Below are 14,649 nucleotides of genomic sequence, written 5' to 3'. Positions count from 1 at the left end.
ACAAGGAGCCAACCACTGTCAACCAAGATCCCAGTTGCATCTGGAGGATAACAGGAATGACAGGGCTATGTAAGCTGGCCTCCTATCTCTGTGAGATACTTTTTAATGCTCAGAGAGGAACCAGAAGGGGTCTTGCTTTTCATGAGTTATGTTTCAGTGAAGTGTCATGGAGTAAAGCCATAGGATAAAGATGGGAAGGGAGGGAGCTTTCCTACAAACTCAGTTATCCTAGAAAATGTGAGAAAAGTGTTAAGCAACTTCACAATCAGGTAATTAGAATTCACTTTTACATTAAAACAAATATCTACATATGGCACAGGATGCAAAACGTACATGAATGTTTAAAGTAAACAAGATACTTTCAAAGAAATTCCATGCTGCTGCTGATTGCTTCTGATCCCAGAAATGTGTATGCTAGAAATACACACATTCATTCTCTTAAACTCAAAAGAGGCAGGAAGGCTTGAGAACTACTACACCAGAGGAATTAACGTAGCCTTCTCAATGGCAGTGGAAAAGGCAAAGGATTAGAGCTAGACAGACTGGCTATGCAGCCTGGTTCTTGCCACTGTGTGACCTTGAGCTCAGAGCCTCAGTTTCTTCATTTGTAAAATGTGGTCAATATTACTTACTATGTAGTTTTACTAGAAGGATGGGAGATAATATATGTTAAGCAAGTTGCCTGGACTCTAGAAGGAGTACAATAAATGATGGCTACTATTATAACCATCACAAACCTGTCAGAATCTTTGTGTAACCATTTATTTGGATTCAATTTATGAGAACAAAATAAGGTGGGCAATGGATATTACAAGCCCTCCCAACCAGTCCCCAGGAGGAAAAAAAAAAAAAAAAAAGCCAGTAAGGTAAAATTACCTAAATGAAGAGTATATTATACTTACATATTTCATTTCAAACTTCTTAGCCAACATTTCCACTTCTTGCCTCTCTTGATGCTCATCATTAAATGGGTCTTCTGTGTGAATGGGCTTCTTCTGATTCAAAGTAAAGAGGAAAAGAAATAGAAGTACTAATATTACTTCAACTGGAGTTTAATGTATCCTTAAATTTAATAATTACAGTCAAATTTTCCAAATATTAACAAATAAGTTAGAAGCATTAAAAATAACTAGAAAGAAATGTTGGTTTGTAGCAAAAATACTTGCCGTTTTAATGGATTCTTACACATTCTCAAGTTTTTTGTTGGTAAAGAACTCAACAAATCGTCTCCTCCTACAAAATGATCTATGGTCACCCCATCCAAAATAAAAAGGCCAAAAATTCCCCAAGAAAATTAGATAAAAATGAAAATCCCACTTATAACTCTAATTTGAGATCTTTCCCCCCAAAATAACTGCTTTGGTCAGGAAATGCTTCTCAAAGGATTGACGGGTTATTAATCGGCATCGACCCTGAATCATCCGCCCTGAGCTATCACAAGGGTATCTGTAGCCGCTACAGCCTTCTGCTGAGGCCCAGCATCAAAACCTCAATCTACAACCTCCTTCTTGTCCATGAATATTCATTCAGGGAGTACATACTACTCTTAAAGCTAGAAAAGTGAAAGCTGCAAATAGATTACATTACCGTGGCTTCCTTCTAGCAGGGGAGAATGAAAGTTTATCATAACACATGGTTTTAAAAAACCACACACACAGCTAGGATCCCACATTTACCATCTATTTACCAAAGCAAACAAAAAGATAAATCACATCCTTTATTCAAGTTTACTACTTTAGCAGACACCTTTCATAAAAATAGAGGTTTTCAATAAAAAAAGGGAAAACAAGGAGCTGCATATGAATAAAAATGCTACTTGTATCTAATTATGGACAACTGACAAAAAGTTAATCTTTTAAAAAAGGAAGGTTAGATGTTTTTACTGAAATAGCATCTTCAAGTAATTAAAAATAAAGTATATTACAACTGAAAGACTGGATACAGATTCGGCTGAACCTGAAGAAAAAAATGCAGAAGGGACAAAGATCTGCACACTTGGGAAATGACACACTTCATCCTGGATATGAAGGCTGAGATACGATTAGTCTAAAAATATGACAGAAAAATATTTAAAGAATACAAACAATTCACAGACCTAAGGCATTACAATAAAGGGATACTCTCAAAGCTTAAAAAATTAATTTCAGAATCAATGTTTTAAATTATCTATTGGAATAAGTAATGTATTTACAGAATCCTTTATCCCAAAGTTATCAGTGGAATAAATATATATGACCCGAAAGGAATAAATAAACCAGCAGGAAGAGACCGATAATGAAATAAATACTAGGCATGTTCAGGGGATAACCTTAACTTAAGACTAAAGGACAGTGAGCAACCACCATGCCTTGACATTATCAATTGTTGCTTCATGTCACTGTGAAGTCTAAATACAAGGTCTTATTACTGGCCTGCCTCATTTTATATGTGAAATATAAACACATGGACATATATTTTTTTAATAAGAATCACTTTAAATGCCATTATATAACATTCTGTATAGATTTTATAGAGGACTCAAAGCATAAATCTGTTACTCTTGACAGTCTATAAAAATAGAGTTAAGAAAAGTGACTCATTTTTCTCTCATAGTTAAGAAATAAACCCCTACCCACAACCAAGGCTCTAAATGAGCTTCATGTTTTTCACATGAAAGGATAATCTGCAAATCAGTAAATAATCAAAATTACCAACTACCCATAGGCAATAACATTATAATAATTTTGTCCTTTGATGTTAACTCATTAACACCATCTTCAGGAGATCTTTCACAAGTTATTGAAAATATGCAGTATGACAAGCAACGGAATAGCACAGAATTCTCTAACAGTATAATTACATTGACACTATAATCACTTATTCTTCTTTTTATAGTAAATGTTCAACTAACCACATTCACAAGTGGATGTTCTGGTTAACTGACTCTCTGGTTTACTATGAGTTAAACAAAATTACTTGCATATCAATTACTGCCAGAACTTCAGTCATCATCCTGAACCATCTCACTCAGGGTTTAGTAGTCTACAGAGATAACAAAGTTAAAGGTTCAGCTACCCTGTGTCCTTAAAACCTGACAAGAAGGGGTTTTGTTTTTCATATTTTGCCAACATATGCTCATTTAACTGTGCTTTTCCTCATTAAAAAAAGAGTGTACAAAAAATTCTGATTGCACTCAGTTAATCAGGGTTTTACTGTTCATTTCATATTTATGAAGGGGGATGATTTAAATGCACCCCAATATATGTGGTATTCACATGTGACAGATTTATAACTGTACCTATCAACTAAAATCTTATTCAGTAATAGATGGCTATTTCAAAATTCATAATCTTTTTTCTTTTCATTTTATACCATCTCTTTCCCTCCCCTTTCTACTCAAACTGTTACATGATAAATTGCTCAATTACAACAACTCAAAATTTAGACTATTTTGAAAATAGTGTAACATCCTTAAAAATAACTAGATTCTCCTTGAGAGGAAGAAAAACCAAATTTGGGAATCGCCACTCTGCAGATCAATTCTATTGGTCTCATTTTGCTTTTTTTGGTTTCTACTACTAGGATTTCCTTTCATGGAAATATCACAACTTCATTTACAGAAACGTTTTCTATAATTCCTTATGTAATAAATACGTTCATTGGGAGTAATCACTGGTAAATCTGGCAAAACTTGGTCGCAAAGGTACATGGTATAAACAATGGATTTTTTTAATTCAGAATACAACAAACGATATATGGTTGAATATACAAGAAAATTTGACCAATATACCTCTAAGTTGATAGTATAAATAGAAAAATTAAACTGAATTATCTTTCTCCTATTACAGGAAACTAGTAGTTCTGATATCAGATTAGCAAGGAAGGGTGTCAAAATTAACTTTTTTGTCATAATTAAAAGGTATGTATCTATTATTAATTTATCATGGCATGAATATCATAGCATCAAGAGGATCATAACAGAAATCTCTGTATTTCTACTGTAACTCTCATTTGAGTTCATTTTGGCAGGATCCTCTAAATTTAAACTATACAATTTTAAGAAATTTTGTTTTACTAAGAATTGGTACTGGTATAGAAAGAAGTACTAATAAAATTACGTACAAGCACTTTGTGCATTAGCCTCCTCAATTGTAAAGTGGGGATAATGGTTCCTACCTCAAGGAGCTCTGCTGAACTAAATTCCGTAAGCCATACACCTTACTTAGAACTGTGTCTGGCATGCACACAGGAAGAATTCAATAAATGTTAGCTACCGTAATGTATTTACCCAAATATGATGCTTTTCATCCGTAATTTATAAAGTAGGTTAGGGAATAAAACTGCAAACTCACTTAGATTAGATCAAATACAATTTGAAAAATGCTCCAATCTACTATTTTCAAATGCTTTTGGAAAAAAAATAACATCACATTTATAAATAGTAGGGGCACTAAAGTAGGTCTGAAGGACAAAATGTTTGTGGAAATGGCCAAAATGATCTCTACCCTTAACAATTCATTTTGCTTGCAAACACTTAGTAGTGATTTGACCACACAACAGCATTTGTAAATAACGATCAAAAGATTAATTGGCCTTAAAAGAAACAAAATCCAGTGACATTGTTTAATATTTTTAAACCAAAGTATCATTGTTTTAACTATAAAGATAGTTGAGAATGAAAACAAAACAAATGACTTCTGGAGTCCATTAGACCTGTGCTAAAGCAAAACGTAAGCGCATAATCTCTAAACAACAGAAGAAACTGTTCTCTTATTACTGTTACTCTATCATTTCCCTTTCTGGTTTACTTCTAAAGATCACCAAAACCTACAATAAAAATTACAATTACCAACAAACCTCTCCTATTACTGTTGTTCACCAGTTCCATCAAAGGCATACCTATATATTTTCAACAGTTCCTAAAAATTCAAAGCTGTTTTTCATCGTTCTCCAAACGATATGTATTTTGATATACACTCAAAATAAGAGAGTATGACGGTAGGCGCCAAATAAAACAGGAGACATCTTCCCATTCAATTACAGTAAAAACAAACTCTAGAGAAAACAAAGCTAAGTACGTGTACCAATACCAAGGTGAGAGAGAAAAATAAGTAACCAAGTAGCTAATCCGCTTCTTCATTCCTAGAGTGGAATCCTTAGTCTGAAAAATTTTAGATTACTTTCAAATACCCTTCAATTAAGAGAAATACCCCCACGCTCGCAAGCACATCTCGGCGCCAAGCTTAACAAATAGTGATGAAGAGGAAGATGATATGGAGGGGTTACACTATCTCGCTGCTTCGGATGGGGGGCGTGTCCCCCAAGGTTTTCTCTTCCTTTCTACTGGAACGACTGCTGGAGCTCCACAAGGAAAACCCAACCACGTAACTTGCAGAGCCCCCAAATTTTGCGTGGGGAGCAGAAAGGAGTAAATTCTGAGGTCTCGAAAGGTGCAGAGGAAAACCGGTTCCGAGCGGCATTTGGAGCGGGAGCACGAGGCGGGGGGGGGGGGGGCGGTGAAGTCGGGGGGGAGCCTTGGCCAACCCTAGGGAGCAGGAGAAAAGCAGCACCAACCACTCGTCCCCCCCGCTCGGCCCCTGCCCCCTCCAGCCCACCCTCCCAGGCGACCTGAGACGCGCAAAGCCGGCGTCGGAAGGTGCGAACCACTGGGAGAGGCGGACGCGTCCTGAGGCTCCCAGGGGCTGGGGGGTGAGGGAGAATCCTCTGTACCCGTTGTTCTCCGCACAGCAGCAGCTCCGGGTAACTGAACTCCACGCAGCTCTCGTCGGTGGGATCCTTGAGCACCAGCTCCAGGCGCACTGTCTCCCTCGGCGGCCTCTGCTGCGGCTCGGCCCGGGAAGCCGACTCTCGCGGCGGGGGCGGCTGCAAGTGCAGCTGAGAGAGCGGCGGCGGCGGCGGCGGCGGCGGCTCGGGCCGCGGGGGCTCCCGCTGCAGCGACATGGGCGGCTCGGCGCGGCTGACCTCGCGCTGGGGGAGCGGTTTCTCCCGCGGCGGGGGCTGCGCGTCCGACCGGGGAGCAGCCTCCCGCGGGGCCGGCTGCTCCACCCGGGCCGGTTCGCGGTACGGCTGCGGCTCCAGCCGGGGGGGCTCGCGAGGGTATTCGGGCTCGCGTTCGGCCCCCGGGTAGTCGGCCTCGCGCCGCCTCACCGGTGACAGGCTAATAAACGCTACTCTGCGTGGCTCCGCCATCCCCACTGTTCTGGCCCTCTGCCTTCGCTCGAGCCGGCGCTCGGTTCTACGCCGAGTTGTTTGCCTGCCCGCCCTTCCTTTTGCTTTCCGTCGCTTTTATTCCCTCCACCACCCTCAGTCGTCTCTGCCGACGCCACCGTGAGTGCGGACCGTGCCCCCTTCCCCGCCACTATGTTCTGATGAGCTCCACCGCCATCGCCAGGGTCGCCGCAGCCGCCATGTTGGATCCCCCACATAAATAGAAGCAGGCCGCTGAGCGGGCGCATGCGCAGACAGGAGACGCTCGCGTCCACCGTCGTGGCTGTGGCTCAGTTTTCCTCTTTTCCTCCCAACAGTCTGGAGTCCAGACAGGTCAGCGGAAGTGACGCTGTGGCAGGGCCGGTTTCCTTGGAAACGAAGACGCCGTCTGCGCCCTTCCCAAAAGGGAGGGGTCTGGGGTTTCCCGAGCTTCCCATTTGCACCCGGAAACCGGCGACGCATGTGGGGCTCAGCTAGGTGCGAGCGTCTGGATGTGCCTGGGACTGACCTAATCATGGCGCTGGGGCCCGTCGGGCACATACGTCCCGCGCTCGGGTCTAGAGAACTGGGGTTGTCAAGCAGGTTATTCGAGGCGGATACGGAGAAAGGGTTGAGGGACGCGAGGACCAGCCGCAGTGCCTGCCCGCCCAGCGCCCCGCAGCCCGAAGTATCGAGGGAAGAAAGGAAATGGAAATGGCTAACTCCAGCCGGACTCGCCCTGCGGCTTCTCTCCGCAAGAGCGCAACACTGACTCCCACAGGCCTCCCTTTCCTAGACCGACTCCTGTTTTTCTCGCCCGGCCGCGGTGGGGAACGTGTGTGTCACGGTCCTAAAATGCTCAGTACCGTTTTGCAGTTGGGTGATTGAATGAGTAAATGAACAGTTCTGGGCTCGTCCATAAACTTTTGAAATTAACAGAAGACTTCTCAAGAGGATTTGGTGGTATTTTAGGGAACATACTCTCTGAAAGTGGAATCTGACCCATTTCGGGGTGGAGTGGAGCCTTGATTGGGAATGCCTTGTAGGCACACCTGTGATTAATTGGAATTCAGATTTAAAAGGATGAGAGTTTATTGCCCATTTTAATCCATTAAATGGAACGCAAATTTGAGGGCCCGCTCTCTGAATCCTGAAGAGAATTCATGCCTTCTGCTAATTTCATTAACCGGATAAACAATGTTAACACCTATTGATGAGTCAGTAGGAGGTCATAGACAAATTCTCAATTTTTTAACTGTTACTTTTACTAATTGTATGAAGATAGTGATGGCATGGATGACTCCAAAGGTCCCTCCCAGCTCTAAATTGCTATCATTTTTCCTTGGCGCTCTGTTATATCTCCACTATCTTTGCAGTTGCTCCCATTCTGATTCTGCACTAGTGGTCTCATTTCTAGATTATTTTAGTAGCACTAAGTGACCTTTCTGTCCCCAGTCTCTTCCTGTCAGTCTTGCAATGGGACTATATTAATGCTTCTCAAACACGTTTTTGTTTTAAGATTTTATTTGGGAGAGAGAGAGAATCTGAAGCGGACTCTGCACTGGGGTGGGGGATGGGGGGGTGGGGGGGGGGTTGATCCCACAGCCCTGAGATCATGACCTGAGTGGAAATCAAGAGTTGGACACTTAACTGACTGAGCCACCCAGGTGCCCCTAAAACACATTTTTATTACACCATTATTTGTCCTAGCTGCGACTTACCTACAAAGTAAATTCTATACTTCATATGGAATGCATAGTCAATAACATCCACAGTTTAGCTCAGACAGCAAACTGGTGGTCTGTGGGTCAGATCATTCTGCAGGTGTGTTACTCTTCCAAAGTTATCTTCTAACTTCTAAGGCATTGTTTTTCCGACTTTTGAACCACAACTCACAGCGGGGAAATAGATTCTACACTGAAACCCAGTATACACACATATACGTGTCTGAAATACAAGTTTCACAAAATATATTGTGTAAAATAAAGGAAGAACAACAAAATTAATACAATGTAAATGTATTTTATAATACAATGTAGAAACCAATCTTAATATAAATAGTACAGAAGCAAATTAGTAAAGGTTTTATTTAATACGATGGAAGTCTTTGCCTATTCATAGGTTTATTCCAGTCCAGAATGCATGAGGACAATGCTGCATATACATCTGGTCTACTATTGAGCCTGATCTTTAACTTTATTTTTAAAATGGATCAAATTGAAAATCCTACTTCACATACATAGGCATTGTGAATAGTAACATGAGTCCACTTTCTTCTTAGCAATAATTTCTTTAATCTTAGTCTAACATAGTGATAAATTTCACGTATTGCAATCATTTTTTTCTGTGTAAATGTGGTACTAAGCCACAATAATTTATTCTCTTCATAGAACATCAACTTTAATTCAATCATTTAAGGTTTTGAAAATCAAATGACTCATAATTTTTTCATTTACTATTTTAAATTATCTTCTGTTTTTAGTAGTTTTCAATAATTTTTTTGTATCTCTATAGTTTCCTGATCATATTTGTTGTCCCATCACTTGCAATTCTATTTTAAATTGTATAAAGTTTTTAAATACATTATATTTTTATCCATTATAAACTATAAAAAGGTGTTTTTTTTTTTTTTAGCAAAGCAAGGTTTATTGAGAGTTTAGTAAGGTTTATTGAGTGATACAATAAAGCTCCTGAAGGAGGGGACCCAAGATGGGGTTGCCTAAAAAGGTTTTTTATTGACTTAAATGCTGTTTTCTAATTGTGAATATATTTTTCTCCATACAGACAACAACTCCTCTAAAAACTGTTTTGCTACACATATCTGGCGTAAAAGTATTACACAACTCGCAGTATTAGTACTCTCATCAAGTTGGACTATAACTGCATGGTAATCATTGATTCTTCTCAATGTTCTGTGGTAATTGAGTTGATACTGTGTTATTGCCAGGAAGCATAGCTTTGAATTTATCAGCCTCTTTGCCACCAAAAACATATGCACCAACATATTGGAGGAAGCAGTTTCTTAGCACCTAGTATGAACCATTTCTCTTCTGCCACAACTAACACAAAGATTGTCTTTCTCATTAATGTTTGTGAAGCAACTGAGAAATTGTGCCAATAACTTTATGCCTTTTTCCTTAAGAACATATTTTAAGGATTTATATGCTATATTTTCAAATGTCCTTTAATTTTGAAAATATTAATCCTTCCTTTGCCAGAAATGCATTATCTTTTTCTTCTTTGAATGAAATGTAAAGTCTGTTTTCTGATTATTAGAGGAACATTTTTTCCCCAGTATTTTCACTGCACTTCCAAATCTAGCAGCTGCAACTGAACACAGCTCCTGTATTTTTAACTTTATTATTTCTTTTTCTTCTAATAAAGCAACTTCTTTGAGAACAATTTACACTGATTTGATTAATAAATAGTACACACACACACACACACATACATGTGTAGTGCACACATACACTATCTGTGATGACACACCTTTCCCCAAAAACATACTTTAAGTTCCTCATTGGAATTCAATTGAAAAGTCTGGATTTTCTATCAGCAAATAAAATTCCCCTGTACATCATTTCATAAATCACAGGTAGTTGTGATAAGTAAAATTAGACTGTACAATGTTATCTGTCCAACAAATTAACCCAGGAATTCCAGTAAGATATCTGTCATATATCAGCTGTCCCTCCTGGACTCTAGCCTTGAACAAGGATTAGTGAGGTGCCCTAATACTTTGAATCCAATTAAGTTCTGTTGTAGTCTATTTCATTTTTTTAAAATGCTGCTTTGACCTTTAAAATTGATTTCATAGGGGCGCCTGGGTGGCTCAGTCGGTTAAGCATCTGCCTTCGGCTCAGATCATGATCCAAGGGTCCTGGGATCGAGCCCCACATCGGACTCCCTGCTCGGCAGGAAGCCTGCTTCTCCCTCTCCCATTCCCCCTGCTTGTGTTCCCTCTCTCGCTGTATCTCTCTTTGTCAAATAAATAAAATATTTTTTAAAAAATAAAATAAAATTGATTTCATAGTCTTCTAACTGGTTGCAATCACCAGTTTGAAATGGATAGCCACCTTAGCAGTTAGAGACTGAATAGATGAGGAAAAATTAATTTTGTTGCTTTTGGGATTTTTTAGGGGTAGAGCACGTCTACCTATGCATTTCCTTGTTCAGTAGTAAGGGCCTTTGAGGAGGATACAAAGAGGTCAAAGTCAATTCCTCTTGAAAACAAAGAATATCTTTGTCTAAGATCTTAGATTATCTAAGATATCTAAGATATTCATATTATCTAACTAATGCCATAAGATCCTGCATTTTGTTTTTGTTGTATAAAATATACAACAAATATAAAATATCCTGTGAGATCAAGTTACTCATACCCTTTTCATGAAAAATTACTGTCTACAACATCTTCAGCACCGCAATTTGATAATTTTACCAGCTCTCAAACATTGTATTGAAGATTAGTGTTCAATCCAGTGTGTGGTAATCTTGCACCTGTGGAGACGTATAGAGAAAAGGGACAAACCAAACCCACTGTTTAGTGCTTCTTCTTTAGTGTTACATCTTAGAGGCAGAGCAGCAGGGTTGTCCCCAGATTCCATGAATATGGTAAGATGGTTGCCTTTTGGAGTTGAACAATAGGAGAAAGCTTAATTGGCAATAGCAGTGACAATCAACATAAAAAGGTAGAACAGACCACAGTTCAAGTTATGTTAATCCTTCTTATGTTAGACCTGTCAGAGGAAGACACATTTGTGTCAAGACCAGAATGTTTTGGGACGATCCAAAGGAAGAATATAAAAGAGAAAGAAAAGCAAGGGCCAAGTCTGTGAAGGGAGCAAACTTGGTGAGTTAGAAGAAAGGTCGGAGTGACAAGGTGGGGAGAGATAGAAGAGGCAAATCTGAGAGGGAGACAGGAGTCAGTTTACACGTAATGGTGTAAGGAGTTGGGATTTTATAATAATTGAAACCAGAGCCATTGGAAAATTTTAAGTAGAAGAGTAACATGATCTTAAAAGAAAAGCATTTCAAGAAAGTGGCTTGTCAATTATCTGTTGACAAAGTCTAGTAAGATGAGGACAGGGAGCTGATTCCTGCACTTGGCAAAACGGAGATTGTTGGTAACCTTGCATTTGGTTTGGTTTTCAATTCAGGCAAAGAAGGTTGAACTAATCATACGTGGTTTGTGGCACATGATCATCATTGATGACCCATCTCAATCTCTCTCTCTCCCGCCCCTCTCTGAAATTTCACCTTATCATCATTATCTCCAATGACAGAAATTATAAAATTTAAGTTTTTGTTTCTATGTGACTTTGTAAATATGTGGCTTTATATGTATATATTTTTAATAGTAAATTTGGGGTGCCTGGGTGGCTCAGATGGTTAAGCGTCTGCCTTTGGCTCAGGTCATGATCCCAGGGTCCTGGGATCGAGCCCCATGTCTATGTTCCTGGCTCAGGGGGGAGCCTGCTTCTCCCTCTGCCCCTCCCCCTGTTCTCTCTCTCTCTCTGTGTGTGTGTCTCAAATAATAAAAATCTTTTAAAAAAAGTAAATTTATTATAAATATTCTGTTTCTTTTTCACTAGACACCGTATTTTTAAGATCCACTCATGTTGCTGTGTGTAATAATATACCAGTTTATAACTTTTTAAAAGAGATTTATTTATTTGAGAGAGAGAGTGAGCGGGAGAGGAGGGCAGAGGGAGAGAGGGAGAATTTCAAGCAGACTCCCTATTGAGCACAGAGCCCAACTCGCGGGGCTCCATCCCCTGACCCCGAGATCATGACCTGAGCCAAAGTCAAGAGTCGGCCACTCAACCAACTGAGCCACCCAGGCACCCCACCAGTTTACAACTTTTGAGTAATCTACAGTAGCACATTTTGCCTATTCTCTTAGTGATGAGCACTGAAATTACCTCCTGCTTCCTCACCACCACCACAGTGCAACTATGAACACACTCATATGCCCTTTTGGATCTGTGTGAAAATGTTTTGGGGACATATGCTCAAGTGAGAACCACTGAGTCCTAGGACACACATACACATTAAGAGACTGCTCTCTAGAATGGTTGCATGAGTGCATGAGAGTTCCTATATCCCTTCAGCCCTCTGCTCCACCACCACCAAATCCAGTTTAATTTTTGCCAGTCATTATTATTCTAATTTGCATTCCTCTCATGACTAAGGGAGTTGAGCATCGCTTCATATACCTGTTAGTTTTTAAAGTTTCCTCTTCTATAATCATTTTCCACTTTTCCACTTGTTCATTTTCCATTTCCTGTCTCTCTCTTGTTGAATATACAATAATTTCAAATCAGTGAGGAAAGAATGGGTTATGCAATAAATAGTTTAAGACAACTGGGTAGCCATCTGCACAAGAATAAAATTGCATCTCACACCTTACGAAAGGATACATTTCTAGCGAATCAAAGCTTTAAATGTAAAAAAAATGAAATCCTAAACACTTCTGAAGAAATCAGCTGAGATTGAAAAAAATAATCTCACACTAGGGAAAGCCTTTCCAAGTACGACTGATAATTTCAACTATTTAAAATAAATCGCTGTAGGACAGAAAAATAGCACTAGTCAAAAACTAATGACAAAATGGAAACAATTTTGCAACATATTTCACAAAGGGTGAATTTTCCTAATCTATAAAGAACTCATACAGATCAAGGGGAACCAACAATAATAACTTAATAGAAAAAGTGGAGAAAGATATGAACATGAACAGTTAGCTCACAGGAAAGGAAATTGAAATAACTCTTCAGCAAATGTAATGTGCTCAACCTGACTCAACTGCTGAATCAAAGAATATGTGCATTTTGGATTTGATAAATTGCCCTCCAAAAGAAGTATCAGTATATATTCCACTAGCAATGTATGAGGGCTTCTTTTTTTTTTTTTTAAGATTTTATTTATTTATTTGAGAGAGAGAAAGCACAAGCATAAGTGGATGAGGGAGGGGGAGGGAGAAGGAGCAGAGGAAGCAGCAGAATCCCCACTGAGCAGGAAGCCCGACATGGGGCTTGATCCTGGGACTCCAGGATCATGACCTGAGCGGCAGCCATTTAAGCAACTGAGCCACGCAGGTACTCCCCATATGAGGGTTCCTATTTCCCAGTACCCTTAGCAATATATTATGTTATCAAACTTTTTGATCTTTGTTTGCCAAGCTGATATATTTATTTGATTTTGGCATACATTTCACTTATGATGAGTTAAGCCATACGATGGAATTCTTTTAAAAATCTCATTACTAAGATCTACTCTTAAATGAAAAAAGCAATATGCAGAACAATCTTTAGTATACCACCGTTTGTGTAAAAAGAGGAAGAACATTGTGTTAAAAAGGGAGAAATAGAGACCTAGTTTGCGGCGACATGACTAAACGCACCAAGAAGGTCGGAATCGTGGGTAAATACCGGACCCGTGATGGTGCCTCCCTCAGGAAAATGGTGAAGAAGATTGAAATAAGCCAGCACGCCAAGTACACTTGCTCCTTCTGTGGCAAAACAAAGATGAAAAGACGAGCTGTGAGGATCCGGCATTGTGGCTCCTGCATGAAAACCGTCGCTGGTGGCGCTTGGACCTACAACACCACTTCTGCTGTCACAGTAAAGTCCGCTATCAGAAGACTGAAGGAGTTGAAAGAGCAGTAGAAGCTTCACCATTTGAAACATTACTAGCCTATAATAAATGGGTTAATTTATGTAACAAAATTTTAAAAAAGGAGAAATAACGTATTATTTATACATACATAAAATATCTCTGGATGTATATTCACAAAACTAAAAAGCGATCCGAGGAGACACTATATGGCCAGTTTTAGAAACAGAAGAGGTTTATAGCAGCTGGAGACAGTCTAGCTGTGCTTGTGTTGATTTGAAGCCACCTCTGGTAACTAAATATTTGCATCTTTCTTTTTAATTAAGAAATTCTTAACATACAGGAAAATGCATACAACTTGATGAACTTTTTGTATATAGCCCTTTGCCCTAGTACTCACTGAAGATACATTAAGATCTCCTTCACCCCAGAAAGGTACTTCATGTCCCTTGCCATTCAGTATCCTCCAAAAGTAACTCCCATTCTGATTTCTATCCACCATAGATTACCTTTGTCTGTTTTTGAACATTATGCAGAATGATGCAGTATGTACTCATATATATTTTATCTGGCTTCTTTCATTCAACATAATTTAGGTTTTGAAATTTATCCATGTTATTGCATATTATCAGTAGTTTACTCTTCTTTCTTGTTTAGTATTTCAGTTATGAATATACTACAATTTGTTTATACAGTGACTGTATTGATGGACTTTACTCAGCTTTTGTGCTTATAAAGTGTAATAATTTTCTGTTTTCCAATTTTAAGGGAAATTTCATGGAATTTATGTTGAAAGGTTCCCTTGGGCAGAATTGGTTTTGTTGCCAATTATGTTTTAAATAATGA

General features: G+C 39.4%; 2 protein-coding genes across 7 annotated transcripts in view; one reads left to right on the top strand and one right to left on the bottom strand.

Moving 5' to 3' along the window:
• Window positions 1–6,509, bottom strand: part of UBN2 (ubinuclein 2) — an 87,592-nt gene extending 81,083 nt beyond the window's left edge. For 5 of the 6 annotated variants that reach the window (XR_012380364.1, XM_073899265.1, XM_025854799.2 and 2 more), the window contains exons 1-2: window positions 5,710–6,509; window positions 903–995 (exon numbers count right to left, since the gene is read on the bottom strand). Coding sequence is in view for 5 of the 6 variants with exons in the window: in XM_073899265.1 (XP_073755366.1) it covers window positions 903–995; window positions 5,710–6,189 (573 nt within the window). In the remaining variant the exon portion in view is untranslated. The remainder of the gene's footprint in view (window positions 1–902; window positions 996–5,709) is intronic. The other variant, XM_073899262.1, reaches the window with a different exon arrangement.
• Window positions 6,510–13,565: 7,056 nt separating this feature from the next.
• On the top strand, window positions 13,566–13,908 carry LOC112810990 (large ribosomal subunit protein eL43-like). The gene has a single exon (XM_025854900.2). It carries the CDS (start codon window positions 13,578–13,580, stop codon window positions 13,854–13,856), a length of 279 nt encoding a protein of 92 aa, XP_025710685.2. The 5' UTR covers window positions 13,566–13,577; the 3' UTR covers window positions 13,857–13,908.
• Window positions 13,909–14,649: the final 741 nt, after the last annotated feature.

The sequence above is a fragment of the Callorhinus ursinus genome, unplaced genomic scaffold (assembly GCF_003265705.2).
Source record: "Callorhinus ursinus isolate GAN/ISIS: 27379988/994484 unplaced genomic scaffold, GSC_fseal_2.0 scaffold12, whole genome shotgun sequence".
NCBI lineage: Eukaryota > Metazoa > Chordata > Mammalia > Carnivora > Otariidae > Callorhinus > Callorhinus ursinus.
This window is presented reverse-complemented; position numbering and strand designations above follow the sequence as displayed.

Coding starts and splice junctions, on each gene's coding strand:
- LOC112810990 (XM_025854900.2), top strand. CDS start 13,578: ATGACTAAACGCACCAAGAAGGTCGGAATCGTGGGTAAATACCGGACC.